General features: G+C 38.1%; 1 protein-coding gene and 1 pseudogene across 1 annotated transcript; one reads left to right on the forward strand and one right to left on the reverse strand.

Moving 5' to 3' along the window:
* Positions 1-368: 368 nt before the first annotated feature.
* On the forward strand, positions 369-7,413 carry LOC124092006 (exportin-4-like). The gene is given in 8 exon segments (XM_046443310.2): positions 369-493; positions 496-635; positions 764-1,216; positions 1,218-1,302; positions 1,305-2,108; positions 4,896-5,819; positions 5,822-6,183; positions 6,185-7,413. Coding segments are annotated over 8 exon segments (3,465 nt in total). The 5' UTR covers positions 369-462; the 3' UTR covers positions 6,851-7,413.
* A 4,230-nt stretch (positions 7,414-11,643) lies between these two features.
* On the reverse strand, positions 11,644-23,133 carry LOC124091913 (large ribosomal subunit protein eL19-like; annotated as a pseudogene).
* Between the last annotated feature and the right edge of the window lie 208 nt (positions 23,134-23,341).

The raw sequence follows: 23,341 nt of genomic DNA on the forward strand, positions 1-23,341 counted from the left end.
AATCCTCAGAGAAGAACCAAAGGTAAGAAGAAAACAAGAGCCAGTTAAATCAAGGCCCTTGATCCTTGATCATGCTATAGAGGTCAAAGCTCTAAGGGTACAATTTAGGAACATTCCTAGGAGAATGCTCAGCTCCTCTGATGTTTCCATCTAAGTGTAATGGTTTAATTTCTGATTTTTAAAACAATCAGTTACAGACGTGCGGCCGTCGCGGTCTGGGCGGATAGCCCGGTCTCTCCGGCGCAGGCTGCAGCCGTCTTCACGGTAGCGCGGCGGCCTGGCTCACACTCTCTCCTCTTGGCCGCCCAGGGCACTGTTAGCCCGCCGAGGCCGCCACGCCGGCGTCGACCGCGGCTGCGACGGCCTCGGGAGCGCGTGAGGCTCCGGGGTCGTGGCGGCGATTGGCCGGTCGCGGCGCCCGCTCCCATAATGCAGTGCATGGCGCGTCATTGAAGAGAGACCATGATGGCAGCGGCGCTGGGGCCCCCAGAAGTGATGCTCAGCTGGAGAACGCGGCCAAAGTTCTGATGGCACCACCTTCCATGGTCAGTAATGAACAACGCCAACATACAGAGCACATATTCTTATCATTTAGACAATCAAAATCACCATTTGCAGTTTGCAAGCATATTTTGGTTCTTCATGCTTTGGAAGTAACAGTTGAAGAGAGGTGAGGAAAGTTTGTGAAAATTGTGATCGGTGGTTAGCTGCCACCTGCCTGAGGTGTCTTCTGAGAGGAACTAACCTCTTTGTGGTGCTAGAGCAAGGTCACTGGATTAAAAAATGAACAGAAACTAGTAAAGTGGACTATGTCCTTTTTCAAGCTGCCACAGCCATAATGGAAGCAGTTGTCCGAGAGTGGATTCTCTTGGAAAAAGGTAGCATTGAGTCACTGCGAACATTCCTTTTAACCTATGTCTTACAAAGGCCTAACCTCCAGAAGTATGTTCGGGAACAGATTCTATTAGCCGTAGCAGTAATTGTAAAACGAGGATCATTAGATAAATCAATTGACTGCAAAAGCATTTCTCATGAAGTCAGCCAGTTGATAAGTAGTGGCAATCCCACTGTGCAAACACTGGCCTGTTCTATTTTAACTGCACTATTGAGTGAATTCTCAAGTTCAAGTAAAACTAGCAACATTGGACTGAGTATGGAATTCCATGGTAACTGCAAGAGAGTATTTCAGGAAGAAGACCTTCGTCAGATCTTCATGTTTAACTGTTGAAGTTCTGCAGGAGTTCAGCAGGCTGGAAAACCTCAATGCGCAGATGTCTTCAGTGTTTCAGCGTTACCTTGCACTCCCAGTCAAGTCTTGAGCTGGAACTTTCTTCCTCCAAATTTGGGCAGACATTATATAGCTATGTTTGAATCCTCACAAAATGTGCTGTTGAAGCCAACAGAGTCCTGGCGGGAGACTCTTCTGGACAGCAGAGTTATGGAACTTTTCTTCACAGTACATCAAAAAATCAGGGAAGATTCAGATATGGCACAAGATTCTTTACAGTGCGTTGCCCAGTTAGCTTCTCTTCATGGACCCATCTTCCCAGATGAAGGATCACAAGTTGATTATCTAGCACACTTCATTGAGGGATTGCTGAATACTATCAATAGAATTGAAATAGAAGATTCTGAAGCTGTAGGAATCTCCAGCATTATCAGCAACCTGATAACTGTGTTCCCTCGAAATGTTTTAACTGCCATTCCCAATGAACTTTTCTCCTCCTTTGTTAACTGCCTCACACACCTCACTTGTTCTTTTTGGGGAAGTGCTGCATTGGAAGAAGTGCTTGATAAGGATGATATGGTATACATGGAAGCATATGATAAGTTGTTGGAGTCCTGGCTAACTTGGGTCCAAGATGACAAACATTTCCACAAAGGCTTTTTTACCCAACATGCAGTTCAAGTTTTTAATTCCTATATTCACTGCCACCTAGCTGCTCCAGATGGCACAAGGAATTTGACTGCCAATGGTGTAGCCTCTCGTGAGGAAGAAGAAATAAGTGAACTTCAAGAAGATGATCGAGACCAGTTTTCTGATCAACTAGCCAGTGTAGGAATGCTAGGAAGAATTGCTGCAGAACACTGTATACCTCTTCTGACAATCAACTTACTTTGGGAGGAGACAGATTTTGGGGAGGAAATGGACATATTGATAGATTCCTCTGCTTTGAACTGCTTGCAGAACTTGCCTGGACTATGTAACTATCGTTTGGTGCAGCGAATTGTGGTAATGCTGGCATATCTTTGCTGATGGTGTCACTGGTGATGCAATTTTTCCTTGCCAGCGCACCCCATGTTAATTGTGGTAGTGCTGACATATCTTTGCTGATGGTGTCACCAGTGATGCAATTTTTCCCAAGGAGCCGTCAATTGGCTTGGTGTCGTGGCATTTCTGTATCCTCCTCCCTTCTGCTAGTGATGGTCTAAAATTTGGGGGCCAATGGCTTATGCTGGACCGGTAGTCAGTGACGGGTATGATCCAATTGCAGTGGTATCAACCTAAGACAGGAGGCTGACGCCTAAAGGTCAGTTTTCCGATGACGGGTAAGAACCATATGTTGAATTGGACAACCTACCAGGCACGGTCCATAAGCCACATTAACCTCACTCCCCCACTGGCACCAAGGCCAAATTTGGGGGGCAACAGAGGTGAGGCAAAGAACCTCACCCCCCCACTGGTGCATAGACCTATCCACAAGTATGGCTGTATGCTGGACTGGTAGTCAGTGACGGGTATGATTCAATTGCAGTGGTATCAACCTAAGACAGGAGGCTGACGCCTAAAGGTCAGTTTTTCCCATGACGGGTAAGAACCATATGTTGAATTGGACAACCTACCAGGCACGGTCCTTAAGCCACATTGCTTGTTGTTTAATTAATCAGAAGGGGGGAGATGCTGGGAGCCATTAGCCAAGTAGGTATGACAATTTCCTTGCCAGCGTACCCCATGTTGCTGACATGTTGCAGTGACATTGAATGTAAGTGACCTTGCTCAAGGACCAAGGCAGATTAGGGTGTTCCCGGTTTTAAGATAATCGTGTTTAGGGCGTTCCCGGTTTAGGTTCCAGGTTTAAGGTTTAAGATTATTCCTGCTGGGAATAGGGCGTAAAACTGACCTTTAGGCGTCAGCCTCCTGTCTTAGGTTGATACCACTGCAATTGAATCATACCCGTCACTGACTACCGGTCCAGCATACAGCCATACTTGTGGATAGGTCTATGCACCAGTGGGGGGGTGAGGTTCTTTGCCTCACCTCTGTTGCCCCCCAAATTTGGCCTTGGTGCCAGTGGGGGAGTGAGGTTAATGTGGCTTATGGACCGTGCCTGGTAGGTTGTCCAATTCAACATATGGTTCTTACCCGTCATCGGAAAACTGACCTTTAGGCGTCAGCCTCCTGTCTTAGGTTGATACCACTGCAATTGGATCATACCCGTCACTGACTACCGGTCCAGCATAAGCCATTGGCCCCCAAATTTTAGACCATCACTAGCAGAAGGGAGGAGGATACAGAAATGCCACGACACCAAGCCAATTGACGGCTCCTTGGGAAAAATTGCATCACTGGTGACACCATCAGCAAAGATATGCCAGCATTACCACAATTCGCTGCACCAAACGATAGTTACATAGTCCAGGCAAGTTCTGCAAGCAGTTCAAAGCAGAGGAATCTATCAATATGTCCATTTCCTCCCAAAATCCGTTTCCTCCCAAAGTAAGTTGACTCTTTGATTGAGCATTACTTGTTGAGTTCTTCACCGGCACTGGGATGGAGATAGGAATTCTGGCAATGATGCTAAAGAGACAGTATCCTGAAAAGAATTATTAAATATAATGAAAAGGAAAGGTGAAAGTAAACAAACAGATCTGTTAACCTACTTTAAAAACAATCCTTAACAGCCTTTTACCTAATTTAAATTAGTAAACAAACAGATCTGTTAACCACCTTTAAAAACAATCCTTAACAGCTGTTTACATAATTTAAATTAAACCATTTAAATCACGTGAATAAAAAAAATAATAATAATTCGGATCATTTTTTCATGAGCGCTCCTCATATAAGAAATATGGACATACGCACATACAGACATACAACACAAAACACAAGAGTGTACACAAACGTACAACACATAAGAAAATAGTAAAGGCCTTGTAGCTTTACCTGGGTGAAATCTCCATTGCAATGTTTAAAAACTCCACAGTCAAAAAATAAAACTGATCAGAAAAACATTAACCTAGGTTTGTATGAGCTCAAAAAATAAAAATAGAACCTTATGATGTGGAAAAATGCAATAATAAAATAGCTATTGAAAAAAGCATCCTGGTTAATCACTGTCGCAGATGTAAGAATGGCCAAGCTGGAGTTCTGGATATCAGCTGTTATGGATTTGAGTCAAATCATCTTCTTTTCGATCTGTAGAAACTGTTTTAGTTAATCTCTCTGGAATCCAAATGGGCTGCTGTTCTCCCTGTGGAAAAACACAAACAGACCCCCGACTCCAGACAATCACTGGGTCAGGACCTTTCCATTGTCCTGTTAGAATATCTTTCCAAAGTACTTTAGGCTTATGTACATTTTTTGGATACATATGCCTTTCCGCAGCACTAAGTCCTGATGAATCCAAATTTAAAAAGTTTAGAGTAAAAAGCGTTATTTTAAGTTTATCTTTGGGGGATATATACCCCCTTCCAATTCCCTCTTTTTGCTTTAATAAGTATATGTCTGTATCTAATAGTTGTCTTAGCTTTTTGCATTTTCTATCTGTGTAATACCTTACTTGACATTTTCAACCATTTTCTTATTTCTATCTTCTAATTTTTTTTTTAAGGTTTTTATATTTACCCTTAGTTGCTTATTTTCTCTCCTAGTTTTCTTGTTTCCTATTTTGTGGGTTTATTAGAAGAAAGAGTAACAAGACTCCATGGTCAGTTACAGCGACATCAGCAACAATTACTTGCTTCACCTTGTTCAAGCACCATTGATAACAAAATGCTTGATGATCTTTATGAAGATATTCACTGGCTTATTTTAGTTACAGGCTACCTCTTAGCTGATGATACTCAGGGAGAGACTCCGCTAATACCTCCAGAAATAATGGAATATTCCATTAAGCATTCATCTGAAGTTGACATTAATACAACACTTCAAATTTTGGGATCTCCAGGAGAAAAGGCTTCTTCCATCCCAGGGTACAACAGAACAGATTCTGTGATTAGGCTATTGTCTGCTGTTCTAAGAGTTTCAGAAGTTGAATCTCGAGCAATAAGAGCAGATCTCACTCACCTACTAAGCCCTCAAATGGGCAAAGATATTGTTTGGTTTCTAAAACGCTGGGCCAAGACTTATCTCCTTGTGGATGAAAAACTGTATGATCAGATAAGTCTGCCATTCAGTACAGCATTTGGAGCAGATACGGAAGGTTCTCAGTGGATTATTGGCTACCTCTTACAAAAAGTCATCAGTAACCTCTCAGTCTGGAGTAGTGAGCAAGGCCTTGCAAATGATACTGTGCAGCTCCTTGTCACTTTGGTGGAAAGAAGAGAAAGAGCAAACTTAGTAATTCAGTGTGAAAACTGGTGGAACCTAGCTAAGCAATTTGCAAGCCGCAGTCCCCCTCTTAATTTCTTGTCAAGTCCTGTGCAGAGGACACTAATGAAGGCTCTTGTCTTAGGGGGTTTTGCACATATGGATACAGAAACCAAACAACAATATTGGACAGAGGTTCTTCAGCCACTTCAGCAGTGATTCTTAAGAGTGATAAACCAAGAAAACTTTCAGCAGATGTGTCAGCAAGAGGAAATCAAGCAGGAAATCACGCTACGCTGGAGGCCCTTTGTGGCATTGCTGAGGCTACCCAGATTGACAATGTAGCCATTCTTTTTAATTTTTTAATGGACTTCCTTACCAATTGCATTGGGTTGATGGAAGTTTACAAAAATACCCCAGAGACTGTCAATCTCATTATAGAAGTTTTTGTTGAAGTTGCACATAAGCATATATGCTATCTTGGAGAGTCCAAAGCTATGAACTTATATGAAGCCTGCCTTACTTTGTTGCAAGTATATTCTAAGAATAATTTAGGGAGGCAAAGAATAGATGTTACTGCCGAAGAAGAACAGTACCAAGACCTGCTTCTCATTATGGAACTTCTTACTAACCTTCTGTCAAAAGAATTCATAAGATTTCAGTGACACAGATGAAGGACATGAGCCGGGTCAAGCAGCAAACATATCTGTATCAGCAGCTGATGTTGTTTTATATGGGGTCAACCTAGTTCTGCCCTTGATGTCACAAGATTTTTTGAAGTTTCCAACACTTTGTAATCAATACTACAAATTAATCACATTTATTTGTGAGATTTTTCCTGAAAAAATACCACAGCTTCCTGAGGATCTTTTTAAAAGTCTGATGTACTCCCTAGAACTAGGAATGACATCAATGAGTTCAGAGGTTTGCCAGCTCTGCCTGGAGGCCCTGACACCATTAGCTGAACAGTGCGCAAAAGCACAAGAAACAGATTCACCACTTTTTCTAGCAACTCGGCACTTTCTTAAGCTGGTTTTTGACATGCTGGTTTTGCAAAAGCACAACACAGAGATGACCACTGCAGCTGGTGAAGCTTTCTACACTTTGGTGTGTTTACATCAGGCTGAATATTCTGAACTGGTTGAGACATTACTCTCAAGTCAACAAGACCCAGTTATTTACCAGAGATTAGCAGATGCCTTCAACAAGCTCACTGCAAGCAGCACTCCTCCTACGCTGGATCAGAAGCAGAAGATGTCCTTCCTAAAGAGTTTAGAAGAATTTATGGCAAATGTTGGTGGTCTCCTTTGTGTAAAATAAACAACAAAACTCTATGCTTAATATAGATCCTTTCTGCAAAGTGCACTGAATTGCTGAAAGTTGGCATGAGTCTTGTCCTGTTCCTCAGTTCTTTTGGCCATTTTGGATTTTGGAGAGCCTGAAACTTCAATATGGAATGCAGTGAAACAGGAGAGGTCAACTTTGAATCAGCTTCTGCTGTTAGGTGTTAGCCACAAGCTGTCACATACATGTCTTCTAGATTTTAAATGGTGACTTAAAATTTTCAAAATGCAATTCCATATATGTGCAAGCAGATATGCGCACCAAGAAATACATATCCAGTGCCTTTTCCCCTTTTATCAAAGCATAGGTGGCTAGCCAAAGTTTAGAGTTTTTGTAATTAAATATTAGGTGGATGTGTTCTAGGCAATGTTTCTCAAAATGTTGTCCATAGACCACCTGCACCTTCTGAGGATCTGGTGAAAAGGAAGAGTCTTGGGCCCAACCATAAACCTTTAGTCAGAATCTGGTGGTTGGACCTTGGGGTCTGCAATTTAGTAAGCTCCTCCTCTCCATCACCCCAAAAGTTTTAAATCAATGCAAGAGACATTGAAACTCTTTAAGAGGTTTTGTGTTTTTCAATGTTTCTTCCCTTTGATAATTAGGTTTGTGATTGAGCAGGAAAAAAAAAATCACCAGATGTTTGTTGGATTCTTTTTAGTTGATGTTCTTTCTCATTCTCTCACACTCTGTATTCTCTTCTTTGTCTCTCACTCTCTTCTTTCTCTCTCATCAACCCATGTTACAGGTTTTGTGTAATTAATACAGGTCTCTAATCATACTCTGATGCCTGAACTTGAGGAAAATATGTGTATATTTTTGTTCCATAAAAAGAACTTCTAGGAACTGTAGCCATTTCATTGCCTTAATTTTAAGGGGGGAGGCAGATTTAAGTAAGAAATCAAGTCTTGATGCTCCAGAGTTGGTTTAGGGTATTAGCTGCTGTGAACCTGTTGCCCCATTTGATGGTGAATTTATGTGGGTTTATGAGTAAAACAAAAGGCTTATCCCCATGTATTTAACTTTCCAAGTGTGTTTCTATCCAGCCACACAGCCCATATCTACTCTGAATAGCTTGCTTAAGCAATAACTATTTTTAAACGATGTGAATTACTGATTCACACAATAGAATTACTGACTATTACACGTTGGGGCATTAGGGGCAATAATTATGAAGTGGGTGTTATTCTTGTGTCACAGAAGTCACGCAAATTTAATTTCGGAAATTAAAAAGTCTACTCTAGATCCTCTAGTTGGATCTTTCTAATCAGGATTTTTATACTGCTGTCATGCTTCCTTTAATAATGTGTACCAGCTTAAATTATGGAAATGAAAGCTAATTTATAAACTGTAGGCATATGAAACTTCACGCTTTACAAACCAGAATCTCACAACACAATGACAAATAGAGGATTCTGGAATAGGTGCATTTGAATATCTGCTACAGAGGGGTAGACTTTCTCCTTCCACATATCCTTAATAACTGTCTGCTAACCCACCCTGCAAGTACAGCTATTATATTTGAATTGCACATAGCATATACATCTTCACATGTGATGCTCTGCAAAACTTTGTGTAACTGTGCTAAAGACAGAGCAGACAATACTGGAAGCATCTAAATTCATCCCACCTGTGCATGTGATGTTAGATATGAGTGAATATGAGGTCCATAGCCATAACTTTTTGAGGATCATTTCTCTTAATTTGATCATCACTAACAATAAAAGTGGAACAAAAACATCTTGCAAGATTGTGAGGAAGAAAACTAGTATTACTCTTGATGAAAGACACATTTTTTATATTTCAAAAAATGCTTTGAATGATGTGTTTGTTTTAGGTTGCTTTTTTTTTCCCCTTGAAGTGATGTGCACTAGGGATCACTTTGCTTTGCATTGTTTTTGTTTTGTGTTTCTTCACTCCCTCAAGCTTCCTCAGCACTTGTGAGTAGTGTATATGTGTGATAAATATGGTCCCTGAGACACACAAGGGCACTGAGACCCACAACTGACTGGCCAGGACAAAACTATAATCAGGTTTTTATTAAAAGTAAAGATAGGTAGGAAAGGAATGCCTTAGTAAGTAAAAAGGCATCTGTATTTAAATAACTCCTATCCAGATGGAAATATTTGCTAAATTTTCCCAGATTCTAATACTCCAATTTTTGTAGACTATTTTTAATTAAAACAACATTTACTTCAGATTGGACCAAATAATGTTTAAGAGATCATCAGAATGTCAATTAGTGGCAAAGGGGATGGGGGTTGACACCACATTTTAGGTAGTAAGGATACCACTGAATTGTACCAGCTAGACTCTTCAGGGTGTTTGTGTATACGTTTGCCTAATTGGATATTTGTTTAGTCTGGATCTTTTTCATTTTCTCAGTTTTGTCTTAAGCTATGTTTATTAGCTCTTCAGATTTTGTTTTACTTTGCTTAATGCTCTTGGCCCAGTGGGTATTGAACACTGGCTGAATTTAGTAAATTGGTTTTTCCAATTACAACTGCCTGTTAATTTGTTAAAGTTTTTTTTTTTTTAAACAAAAACATTATTTGTGTCCTTTATATATGTTAAAGGGGCACTGTTAAGTGTTCAATTTTTAGATTGTTTTATTAAATTTCTGTTGTTCACATAGTATCCTCTAAACTTAAGTTTTCCTTGTACCCTTTGTTTGATTTTTGTTCCTTATTTGTTTCCCAAGGCACCATCACTAAGGAGTCCTAAGGCACAATTACTAAGGACTTTGTATACTCACACTTTGTATTAATGTAACAGCACCTGTAACTCTGTTCTTGTAGTTCTGTTAAAAGGGGTGGTATGATTTTATGATCCTTGTGCTGGATGGGTGGCTGCTGATAGCCAAACTGCTTGAGAGTATTTGACAGTATTCTTTCCAACACAGTTACTTGGGTCTTTTCTGCCTGGCAGTCTTTTGCTTTGTTGGAAGACAGTGGCATGTTAACATCACTGCATTGAGTTTTCATCTGGTATAAAGTGTAACATTTTATGTAAACAAAACTTTGCAGGTTTTTTCAAACTAATTTTAAGAATTCAGACTTATTTTTATGGTAAACTGTGTATCTACTTAAATTACATTGCCCTGTTCAGAAGAGATGATTACTACTATTTTTTTCCTTCACAATTTTCATTTCAAAAACAAGCTTCTATATAATCCCCCCACCAGTCAGCATTACTAATACTGCCCTGTCTTGATTGAACTTTCTCCCTTACCAAAAATGTCAAGTCTCTAAAGTCCTAACATTACCATGTTTCTGTTTCTGTTAAAATTTCTATGAACCCCTCAAGTATTGAAGGGAAACTAGCTGTCAGTTTCAAGGATTCCAAGTTTGAATCTCTTGGTAGACAGTGTTGGTATAACCCTTAAAATACGATTTTTATTACTTGTATTCTATTTGCCATCTCTTTTGTTAGAGGTGGTGGTTGTTGGATCTTGCTAAGTTAGCTGTCTCTGTCAGGTAATTGTCATTATTGGTTCCTGAATAAAATATTAACCTTTTAAGTCAGAAGGAACCTCAGTATTTCTTAGGGGTTTTGTTTGTTTTTGTTTTTCAAACCAGAAAATAAGGAACTGATTCAGATATGAAGTTTTAACATAATTTCCTGTAAATTTTTCCATAAAACAAATGATTTGAGAATATAATAATCTTTTAAATTATTTTTAAATGTAAGTGGGTATTTCTCTGAGTTGGTAACTATGTTCTGAAAACACTGCATTTAAGAATTCTTTAAAAATTGATTATCTGACATTAAAATATGTCCAAGGTAGGCATCTTGCTGAGCCCAAATTGATTTGAAGTGCCATGGTTCAAGTTGAACTTTAAGCTTTTTAATTTAGATGTAAGAAATGCCATTGGGCAAATAATGAGAACCCATGACATATGTAGCCAAAGAATAATTTGGTTCAGGTAAAGATAGAAGCTTAATAGTGGGCATCCATTCTGTTTTATTTTTAAAGAAGATGAATGAAGAATTCTGTTTCTAGCCTGTAACTCTCTGTGTGGAAGTCTTTGTAAGATAGAATATTCTAAGATAGCTGTGGTGGTTATTCCCTACCATGAACTGAGAGGTGTGGCTTACACATAATCTATCACCTGTGAGACTCACTCCATGAACCATCTATCCACCCTCCTCACCCACTGTGGTTTGCTCTTCCTTCACCTGTTCCTGGTCCTCAGCAGAGGAGAGGTCTGATTTTCTCTTTTTCAGACTGTATTTTTAGGTCTCTTAGCTATTAGGAGCTGTCAGATATATACTAACAGCAAATTTCCCTAGCCTGAAGTTAAATACCACATCTGCACTATGTACCTCCTGGGGATCTGACCTCAAGTGTGCTCTGAGCCCAGGCTTCTGGTGTGATGTCTTTTACCGCAAAATTATGACAAATTGCAAATATTGGTATTGTGATTTGATTCTGTGTACAAAGAAAGAAGCTCTATTCAGTGAGTTTGTGGTTTAATGGTCACAAAATGTTAGCACTGCTACCATTCAGCACGTGTAAAATTTTTTAAATTTATAAATATTAAAATTTTAAACTTATGCTGACTTTTCAATTTTTTTAAGAGACCCAGGGATGAGTGTACTATTCAAATATTTACCTCTCTTATAACAATGAAGGTATAAAGTTGCATTTAGTTTTTCAAAAATGATTTTAGAAAATAAATCAAGGCTATGTATTGAGCCTGTTACAAGCTGAATATCAAATTGATAAATTTTATTTGTATTTTTAAAATCCATAAATGGGAGTTAAAATGTCATTTCACTAAATATTTTTATTAAAAAAAATAAAAAAAAACAATCAGTTACATATCAAGTTTTTCTTCAAAGTATTTCTAGGGAATTATAAGCACAGTATTTAAGTAAATGTATACAATATCTGGTACACATATTTTAAAATTTTTTCCCTTAAAGTTCAGTGTTTTTTTTTGAATTATCATTTTTTTTCTTTTATGACAATGAGACCATATGGATCTTCCTTCATTTTTTAAAAACTGATGTGTCAAAATCAAATTGCTGTTCTTAACCTAATATTGTGCACTCAAGTCAATTTATAAGGTTATGCCTTATTTAATTTTTTATAAAGTAGTTCAGGAAAGTCCATAATATACAGATGTCCTCAAGATCTCCTTGTAGACAACTAATTTACAGACTTTAAAAATTTCTTCATTCAAGGACCAACTTAACTGCATTTCTCCCACCTCCTTGCTTGACTGACGTCAAGGAGGGAAAATTGGGGTAAAGAGGAGAGACAATGACACAGGAGAGCAAGGGCAGGGCAGGGAGCTGAGAGGGCACGAGGGTGAAGGGATAGAACCCTAGCTAGAGGCTATCTAGGAGCTAAGACCTGTCTAGTGGACCAGAATATATGCTTCTCGAAGGTCAAAGGAGGTCAGAGTCACTTACAGATCTGATCATAGACAGTGAAGTGTTTGAAGCAGGCTCTGTGAGTGTGAAAGGTGCAATCGATTCTTTAGCTCCAAGTTAGTCCTTTCCTTCTTCAAAACATCATGTGTCCTGGTCACTGAAACAATAAAAGAGCCCCACAAAGCAGGAGTTACCAACTGGGCCCTATTTTCAGCTGTGTTCTGAAGGAGCCTCTCCTGTTTGGATACTTGGGCTCGAAAATCCAGGAGCTTCCTTTCCATTGACTCAACCTGGGGAAGAGGGACAGGCTCTCAGACAACAGATTGGAGATTGGATGCATCCAGTGCTTTGTGGTTCCTACCAATCAGAAGCACAACTCCACAATCTTCTCAACACTTTCCAGACTGAGTTCTCTCCATTGCAGCCTCTCAATCCTCCAGCTGAGAACAGCTGAGGAAGAGACCATAGGTAGGAATTTTGAGAAACTAGCACAGACCTACATTTCTGTGGTCAAGGAGACCCTGACTCCACACCTGCAGGAAACTCCCAACTGCAAACAAGACCTCCATATCAGTCCTTGTAAAAGTTTTCTCTCACCCTTCCCCCATACATGAAGGACTTGGAATTTGAGAGATATTATGTCTGGGACACAGGGATGCCCTGATGACAGTGCTCAGGTTTCAGAATGTCTGTACCTACCTGAAGAAGGTAAAGTACCCTGCTGGAATTAACAGAGATTCATCCTAAAACATACCAGCAACATTAATGTAGAACTGGAAACTGGAGAGGGGATCAAGAATCTAGCCCACCTCAGGGTTGGCAATAAGAAACAGCCTAATATATGAACAATTCTTTAATGGCAGGGTGGGTAGTGGTTGTCTATCTTTCCCTAAGACTGGCACAGAGATAAAAATTTTAAAAGTATGCTGGGATTCTAGAAGCATGACCAAAAGAAGTTGCAGGGTCATAGTGACATCCTCTGACCTTTTGACCTAGAACACCTAAGGAGTGAAGAAGTTTAAAAGACCCCTGAATTTCTGCTCAAACTTCAGAATTATTGGAAGTGAACATTTATGGATTACCAGGGTGTCCATGTCTGTGCTCCTCCATTTCCTTTTCTTCTCTTTGAATTATTATCTTGGGGCTGGGTGTGAGGAGGAGTTAAGGTAATCAGAGCTTCAATGAAAGCAGCCACGATAGACCAGGGGTCTTCCTCCAGAATCCTCCACTAAGGTCTAGCACATTCTAACAACCCAGGTAGCTCCTGACCCTCAGAAAGCCCTGCAACTGAGAATACAGAATCTTATAAGGCAGAAGAGCTAGGCTTTTACTAGAAAATGACAAACTGAATGTTGTAATGTAATTTGAGAAGAATGCAGATATACCTATTAGCCATGGTGACAAAACACTAAGGATTTGTTCAAGAAATGCTGAAGAACTAGAGGATTTTAGTGAACTATTGTGAATATAGAATTGAGGACAGTGAAGCTAGACTTGGACAAGATTAAAAAAAAAAAAGGCCATAATCTGGAAACCAGTGTTAAACCACAATGCAAAGAAAAGGCCACCAAGAAAAAGAAAGAAAGAAAGAAAGAAAGAAAGACCATTTCCAATTTTAAACTAAGTACCATGGTTTTCCAGGAATGAATCACAGAATTTTCCTATAAATAAAGTCTGAGCATAGATATAAATTTTAAATTGAAGCTAAAATTGTGCAACTTGTATTATTTAAAAAATGTTTCTTCCCTTTTCTAAAATTCTCCCCCCCCCCTTGATATGGCTGAGTGAACCCTGGGGAGCTTTACCAATGAGCCACATTCAGAGCCCTTATTTTTTGAGACAGGATCTCACTAATTTGTTGAGACTGGCTTTGAGCTTATGATCCTCCTGTCTCAGACTCCGGAGTCACTGGGATTAAAGGCATGGACCTCCCATTTCTAAAATTGTAATTATCATATTTGTGTACCCAGATTTCTTTCAGGAGACTTTAATTGAAAACTCTCCTGAAGGCTGGGATGTTTCAGTGCTAGAGCACTTTCCTTGCATGATGAGGCCCTGCGCTTGAGCTCCAGTGCTAGAGAGAAGGAAGGAAGGAAGGAAGGAAGCAATGGGGGAAGGAGAGAAAGGGAGAAAGAGAAAGGGAAATGCTGACCATTTGAACATTGTATGTAATGGTAAAAGAAGTTCAGAACAGTGTTGAAGATTAAAAAAAATAAAGTATGTAAAACAGAGCAAAAATATTTAAAGAGTGATGAACTATTTCTGGTTTTAAAACAAGTAACATGGCTTCTTCAAGCCTCACAATTCAAAGAGCAGACTAACTGTATTTCTTTTATTGTAAAAATGACAATTTATAAAACTGTGAATTTCTAAAATTGTGGTACAATATAGTTTTTTAACAGATAAAGCTTTTTTTTTTTTTTTATTTCAAGGAGTATCTATGTAATTATCAAGGCCACTATGTACAGACACAAGAGTGGAGCCTAATTTCTTGGTCTCTTCCTCCTTGGACAGAGTCTTGATGTCCTCCTCTTTGGCCTGGAATGCTCCTCACAGAGCTTGTATTCCTCTTTTGTCTCAGCCTGGTCAGCCAGAAGCTTCTTCTTGGCATTATCTGCCTTCAGTTTTAGAATATGTTCCATGATGATCCACTTGTTTTTGCAGACATTGCCCTTTACCTTCAGGTAGAGGCTGTGATACATGTGGTGGTTAATCTTAGATTCATGGTATCTCTGAGCAGCCTACACAGAATTCACATCCTCTGCACCCAGGTGACCTTCTCCTACATTGGAGCATTAACTATACTCTTCTGTTTACCTATGCCCACATGCCTGTGTCTCTGGGGAGCCAAGGAATTTTTCTGGCATGGAGCCTCAGAATGAATAGTCACTGGTTTTGTGGATGATCAGCTATCTTTGATCAGGTTCCAAATCTACTGATAAGAGTTGGCATTGAAGATTTCATTGGTTTCATTGGGATCCAACCAAAGCTTCTTTTGCCACAGCAAGGGAAACTGGAGGCACCTCTACTGAAGCCCGAGCATCCTCCTGGCTGCTCCTGTAGCTGTGAAAGAAAAGAGCCCAATATAGTTTGAAATTTTTCATAATATATCTAAGATTTAAACATTATATACTTGTAACATGTTTATATATATATATATATATATATATATATATATATATATAATGTACACATATATTCAAACAATTGTCTTCATTTGTTAACAGTGCACAAATGGTTACATAGTACAGAGATCATATTTACTTAAGCTTGTTAGCTTATTTCTTGTTAGTTTTTCATTTTTCACATTTGAGCAAAACATCCTGAATTCAATGCATGACTCTCTCTCTCTTCATATATATATGTGTATACATATATACATATATATATGTGTGTATCTATGTATGCATATATATATTTAAATAAATGTGATACAAATCACATAGGCCAAATCTGGCCTGCCATTTGTTTTTGTTTGTTTGTTTTATACTAAAAAATGTTTTGAGGATTGTTTCGGTTTGAGTCAGGGTCTCTTCATATTGCCCAGGCTAGTCTTGAACTTGTGGGCTCAAACAATCTTCCATCTTCAGGCTCCAAGAAGCTGAGACTACTGGTCCCACCATGCCTGACTTTTTTTTTTTTAATATTGGGGTCTTGCTAAGTTGCCCATGCTGCCCTTGAACTCGATTCTCCATCCACAACCTCCTGAATATCTGGGACTACAGATGTGCACCACCTAAAAAATTATTTTAGGGAGAAATATTGGACAAGATAATTCATGTCTTTGAGATCAGACGTCAAAATCAATAGTGAGTATAGGAGACCCCTGAAAGATCTGCTTAAAACGTGGATTTCTAAACTCCACGCTTCATACCCAGCTGTCAGTCATCAATTCCTGCTATACAAATTGTATTTGATGATTCAACATCAGAAGTAGATAATAGGCAAATATGACTATCTCAATTCAATACCTTCTAACAGAAAAAAAATAGTATCTCTAAATATTGTAATACTGTATTTTATTTCTGAATTTCAACACTTATGATAATAAGCCTATCACAACTTCATTTTCACAGTTGCCAATTATTTAGAAAAGTCCCTCTTTTTGGCAGATGAGCCAGCCATAAGGAGACAGTACCTCCCAGTCTAGTTCCCTCACTCCATAAGTGAGACTTCAACATCAGGGAATGTTCATGGCTTACCTGAGGTGCTTCTTCTCTTCACTACTTCAGCCTCATTAGGACTCTGAGCTCATGATTTCCTAGCAGCCTGGGGTTCTCTCTAAAAGAAAGATGTTAATTCTTCATTTAATGGCAAATTTGTTTTCTGTTGTAAGTTTGTGTGCATGTTGGGATGAAGCTATGTCTGGGGACAGTCAGTTGGAACCCAAGTCTGCTCATTCTATTGTGCACTAGTAGATTAGACTTGGTTTTAAATTTCTCTGCCTCAAACCAACATTAGGAATTTAAGAAAATGCTAAAGTTGGTTTAACACTAGTCATATATTAAACACAACTTGTACAGAATTACAAGTATCAGCAAATTTCAAATGCAATTTGATGGTAATTTCTATCATCATCTAGTATTAGATGAATCTTTGAGGAAGACATTTACTCCCAACTAAAAGCATAGGACATACAAATTTCTTGAGGCACCATAGAAAAAATATTATTTAGGGAAAGATGAAAGAATAGTTTAAAGTTAAAAATTTTCAAAGCCAATCTCTTATGCACATTGCATAATGAATTAACTAGAATAAATCAACAGGGAGAACTTCAGCTATGAACACTGAACAAGGTATTCGTAGACAATTATCAGAAAAAAATACATCTTTGAAGCAATGCAGTGAGACCCCTGAATAGAGGTGACAAACTAGTCCTGTATGGTGATATCTATTTATCCAGAATAGAATTGAAGTGCCACTTTAAACTGACCTAAAGGAATTTTAATTTTTTTGGGGGGGGGGGCAGGGTCTTCCTATGTTGCCCAGTTTGGCTTTGAAATCACATTCCTCTAGCTCAGTCTCCCAAGTCGCTGGGATCACAGGTGAGTACCACAAGGCCAAAAAATTTTTTATAATGGTATCAATTTAAATGTTAGTCCAAAGAGGGACAGCTTTTTAAAAATGTAAAACAGTCCTTCATAGAGTAAGTTATTAAATTTTCATAGTTGGCTTAAAAAGAGTCCACCAATTAAGAAAACATTCAAGTGCAACAAATTCTAATACTTTCCCATTATTTCCATAAATGTCTAACATTTTTCTAGATTAATCATTAGATTAATCAATAGAAGAAATCATGTTAATATAAGTAACAAGAAATAAATTGTCCTGTCATAAAATTGCACAAGAATGGCTATATATTGATAACTAGAGTCTAAATAAAAACAGATGAATCTGTTGACTGTTTATTCAAATAATCACTAACCTAACACAGGCATGTTCCTAAGAAAAGATTCTAAAGAGTAAAAGGATCTCTGGCAAACACAAATCCCTCCTGTTTACCAAAATCATCACCTATAGCATACTTTGCATCAGTCATGACTTCTCAGTGACATATTATTAACAACTACAATATCCCGATTGTGCAAAGGTCGCACAATCATTTGTTCCTTAAATATGGACTTGTATGAATGACCATACCAGGATAATTGTCTTAATTTCAGTGAAATTGACCTCTCCATGAAAACATAGGGATATTAAAATAAGATGAGAAGACCCTCATGGTACTTAATTTCAGTCCACTTAAACAAATCTTAACCTAATTATAAGGAATAATGCTTAACCTATTGAAAACATTCAGTTGGGGTGACATTTGAGCAGAATACAATCTCTAATGATTAAAACTTAGATAATACCAGCTGAAGTAGCACAATCATTAATTGACCCAAACATTTGATTGAAAAAATAAGTTTCTCTAGAGTCAATAGTGCAATACTATCCTTTTTTTTTTAGAGAGAGAGAGAGAGAGAGAGAGAGAGAGAGAGAGAGAGAGAGAACTATTTATTATTTATTTTTTGGCGGACACAACATCTTTGTTTGTTATGTGGTGCTGAGGATCGAACCCGGGCCGCACGCATGCCAGGCGAGCGCACTACCACTTGAGCCACATCCCCAGCCACAGTATAATACTATTCTAGAGTCCATATTGGCAATAGGGTTTACGACCTGCATGTTGGATGGCGTAACCATCATTAAGGATCCATTTGTTCAATGAGTAAAGTCCTACATAATCTGAGGTTAGATCAGAACAATCCATGTTGGTTTATATGAATCCAATATTTCTCCTAGTACAACAGAACAAGAGACATAAGGTCTGCTTGTAAGAGCACCCTGAATTTAATGGCTGGTATAATCTACAATCTAATACATAACTATATGCCCTGACTCTAAAAAAAGCTTGTTAAAATGACTGATCCCCTTAATGGGCTAACATTTTATAATCCAATATTCAACTTCTCTTCCTAACAACAAGTTCACAGTTAATCTACTTATTATCCCTATTTTTCTTATCATAGTGTTATTAGCACTACTTGAATAAAATGCTTTGGATTATATGCAACTTCCTAAAGGTTCCAACTGTGTTAAAAGGCATAATATTATCATTGTTTATTCTAGGAACTCTCATAATTTTATTTATATATTTATTCATTTTTGGTACCAGGAATGAGACCCAATGGTGCTCTACCACAGAGTTACATCCCCAAGACCATATATATATATATTTTATTTTGAGACAGTCTTACTTAAATTGCTTAGGACTTGCTAAATTGCTGAGTCTGGCCTTAAATTTTTGCTTCTCCATCCTCAGCTTCCTGAGTTGGTAGGATTATAGACAGGAGCCACTATACCCAGTGGGACTCTCATAATTTTAATTATCCCTTATCTTTAGCCACCTTTATACCAATCATTTCATCAACACTTGCATTCTGTGAAGCTGCTGTGGGCCCAGCATTACTGAACAGTGTGTAACACATACAGCATAGACCACATGTAAAACTTAAGCTTCCTCCAATGCTGAAAATTATCATACCCATAATTACATTTTCATCAGTAAGATGATACTCTAAAAATTCTATAAACTGAATCACTATATAGGCTACCAATTAGTTTCATCAACTTATTTTTCTTAAACCAATTTGGCAAAAATAGCCTAAATTTTTCATTTTTTTCTCCAACTCACTATGAGCACCACTTTTAAAATTAATAACCAACTCTTTCTCCAAGCAATTACAGTAAGTACCATATTTCCAAAACATCAGATACAGAAAAACTACATATCTACATATTAATTTTCTACAAATATGCTTAGTCATGGCATTTACTGTCAGAAAACTAGTCTATATTCTTTTTGAGGTGACTCTAATTGCAACTCTAATTATTATCACCCAATGAGGAAACCAAGCTGAATAATTAAGTGCAAGACTTTATTTCCTGTTCTATATGATGATTGTCTCTTTACCTGTACTGATAGCATTATTCTATGTTCAACACTCTACAGGTTCATTTAATTTTTTTTTAATAACCTACTACCGAATTACCAAGCTCCTTATGTAAAGGCCTTCTATGATTGGCAAATTTAATAGCATTCACAGTAAAGATATCCCTTTACAGATCCTGCTTCTGGTAACCAAAAGCACACATAGAAGCTGCAGTTTCTGGATCTACAGACTTGCTGCTGTGTTACCAAGACCAGGAGGCTATAGTAGAATAAGCACTACTGTAATTTCAAATCCATTAATACAATGTATACCCTATCCATTTCTAATATAATTCCTACAGAGAATCACCAAATACTACAAATAACAAACTCTATTTACTTGAAAGAGCCTTAAAAATTGCTCATCACAAATTTATCCACATCATATAGCACTAGTAATTGTGGCCACTCTTATCCAAAACCGCAAAGTTTTATTGGAGTCACAGTCCTAATCATCCCACAGCCTCACATCATCAATGTTATTTTGCCTCACAAACTCAGACTATGAATCCATAGTAGAACTACTATTGGTTTGTGGAATACAGATATTAACTCCTTTAATAGTAACATGATGAGTACTGGTAAGTCTAACTAACCTATCTGCATCACCAAGTATCACCTCAGCTGGAGAATTATTTGTAGTTATAGCATCATTTTCATGACTTAGTTTTACCATTATCCTAAGAGGACTCAATATACTAATTATGGCCTTATATTCCCTCCACACATTAATCACAATGCGAGGAGAATTCACATACCACCTTAACATGAAAACGTCCTTCACACTAGAAAACAATATTTACACATCACCTACTTATATAACTTCTGTCACTTAACCCACAAATATTTTAGGATCCACTTAAACAAAACATTGGATGGTGAATCTTACACTAGAAGCTTAAAACTCCATATTTACCAGAAACTGTACAAGAATTGCTAACTCATGCCTCCTTTGAACTCATGTTGTAAATTTCTAGCTCATTTATAACAAAATGACTCTCAACTTTTAAAGAATAGAAATGAATAATCTGTTGATTTTAGGAGCCAAAAAAAAAAAAAAAAAAAAGCTAAATAAAAGTAACACATTTAAGGGCTGGGGCTGGGGCTGGGGCTCACCTGTAGAGTGTTTACCTTGCACATGTGAGGCACTGAGGCACTGGGTTCAATCCTCAGGACCACATTTTTAAAAAAATTATAAAGGTATTGTGTCCATGTACAACTAAATATATATACTTAAATATATATTTAATAATATATAAATTTAATAAATATAAATTTAAATATATTAAATAATTATTAATTAATTAATTAATTCTCCCACTTGATATATCTTTTAAGGATTTTTTTTTTAATTTTAGAGATTTGTTGTTCTACCTGTTTTCTTGCAACTTAATTTTTTTGAAGAAATTGTGTTGTTTGTCCAATAGAATGGCCCACAGTCCAAGTTTTGTTGGATGTATCATGTGGCATAATTTAATCTTTTTCTCTGTCCTAAAGCTTACAAAGCAGTAGTTGGATCTAGAACCTATAGGTACTATTAACCATTTGGGACTGATAATTTCTTGTTGAGGATGGGGGCTTCCTGTGCATGTAGGCTGTTTAGTAGCATCCTTGGCCTCTACCCACTAGATGTCAGTAGAGCCCCCTTAGCTATCACAATCCTCCATCCCCACCATCCCCCCAAAAAACACAAACAAAAACCCAGGTCTCAAGATCTTGTCAAATGTTTTCATAGCACACCTATGTTCTGCTGTGAAAAGTAGGTTACCACTGCAGATTAAAAGATCATTAGGTCTGGAACCACAGATACTTCGAAGAGAACACCTGAACACAATTTTAGAAATATTTAATTTAAGCCTGCACAGAATGGCTGACTCAAAAGCAACATATAGAGAATGTGAATTTCCATTTGAGAAGGAAAAATATTAGAGACAATAATAAAATAAAATAGTAAAAACGCAAGTAATTTCTTTTCCATGATGGAAAATTCTTTTCCATTATTGGAAACTTCTTTTTCCAGAAGTGTTTTCCTAAGACTTGTTGAACAACTTAAGATGTTGGACTTACACAATAGAAATAATGATGTTTTTTCTTTTGGAGAGGCACTTTATACTTTTATTCTAAACCAAGCATTTTGGCCTTGCAGAAAAGTATTATTTTAGTAATGCAGTTTTCATGCTCAAAATTGATTTGTGTGCTATAAAATTACTTTAAACACAACACAAGTCAGGGGAGATTAATAAAATAATGCTTTTAATTTAAAAGAGAGCTGGAAGCTGTGCTGCACACCTGTAATCCCAAACGAGTGGGAAGGAGCCTAAGTTCAAGGCCAGCCTCAGCCACTCAGTGAGGCCCTGACCAACTTAGTGAGATCCTGTCTCAAAATAGAAAACCAAAAGGTCTGAGGATGACTCAGTGGTACACCATCTCTGGGTCCAATTCCTAGTACCAAAAAAATTAAAAAAAAAATAATTTAAAAGTGAACTACCATTTTTGTTTGTCTTTGCAAGTGACATCATTATCTGGATGCAGGATGACAGATAATATATTTAAAGGATTTAGGAGGAGGATTCAGATTGAAAGACAACCCCACTTATAATTTAACCAGTGAATATTAATTCTTCAAAAACCTTCTCTGTATCAGATTTGACATGTAATACTTGGCTGTTTGAGGATGCTTTAAAGGCACCCCTGTTGTGGAGGGTGTTGAGAATAACCTGGAGCAGATAGGGCGGCAAACTTTGCTTCCTTGAACCCTTGAGAGTTGCCCTCTACCTGGTGATTGACTTTCAGAATCCTTATCCCTTCTGTTGATATCCTTCAGTTTTGAGTTATCAGTGGTTTCATGAGGTGTATATGGTGCATCATTCCTCTAGTGGTTTTTGAAGGAATGTTTGTTTGGGGTGTCTTCAGTACTATTAGTGCTATTGATTTGGGAACAGGTATGTTTAAGCCTTATGGGTAAATTTTTAAAAATCAAATCTGAAAAACAATTGTGGATCCAGATTCTATTTATCATTTCCAGGTGATTTAAGGACGAATTGGCCTCATTTCCACCAGAACATTTTGCATATGAGAAGTGTTTCTCCGTCTTTTTCTGTCAGTGAATGGTGTCTTTCTTTATCACCTGTTGTCTATCTTCCTTATCTCTATCTCCATTTTATTTTCTCTTTCCCTGACTCTACTTTTCCCTGTATCTTCCCCTATCTCATTTGGTCTACTTTATTCTCTTCTCTTCCTTTTGTAATTTCCTCTCCTTTCCATACCTCTGTCTCTATTTGCTTTTCTCTCCCAAATACCATTGCTCCCCATTCCACCCACCATTTCTCTTCATCAGGAACTTGTTCATGATATTGTTAATGACATAGCCAGTGGCTGGTCTCTGGGGGACTTGGCAGTGCATGGCGGGGAGGGGCTTATGTGGCCAGGGTGGTCTTGGAGGTGGCTTGATAGGGCATCCAAGGGCCATGCGTGGGGATGGAGGCAGCAAGCTCTGGACCTCTCTCACCATGCATTAGGCGGGAGTCTGAGTCCTGGACGCTGGAGGAAGTGCGGGGATGAGTGTGGGATGGAGGTGGTCGCTCTGGCGCTGCATTGGGCTGGGGACTGCA

The sequence above is a fragment of the Marmota monax genome, unplaced genomic scaffold (genome assembly GCF_021218885.2).
Source record: "Marmota monax isolate L192 unplaced genomic scaffold, Marmota_monax_Labrador192_F-V1.1 WCK01_AAM20220418_F8-fsc00046, whole genome shotgun sequence".
Taxonomy (NCBI): Eukaryota; Metazoa; Chordata; class Mammalia; order Rodentia; family Sciuridae; genus Marmota; species Marmota monax.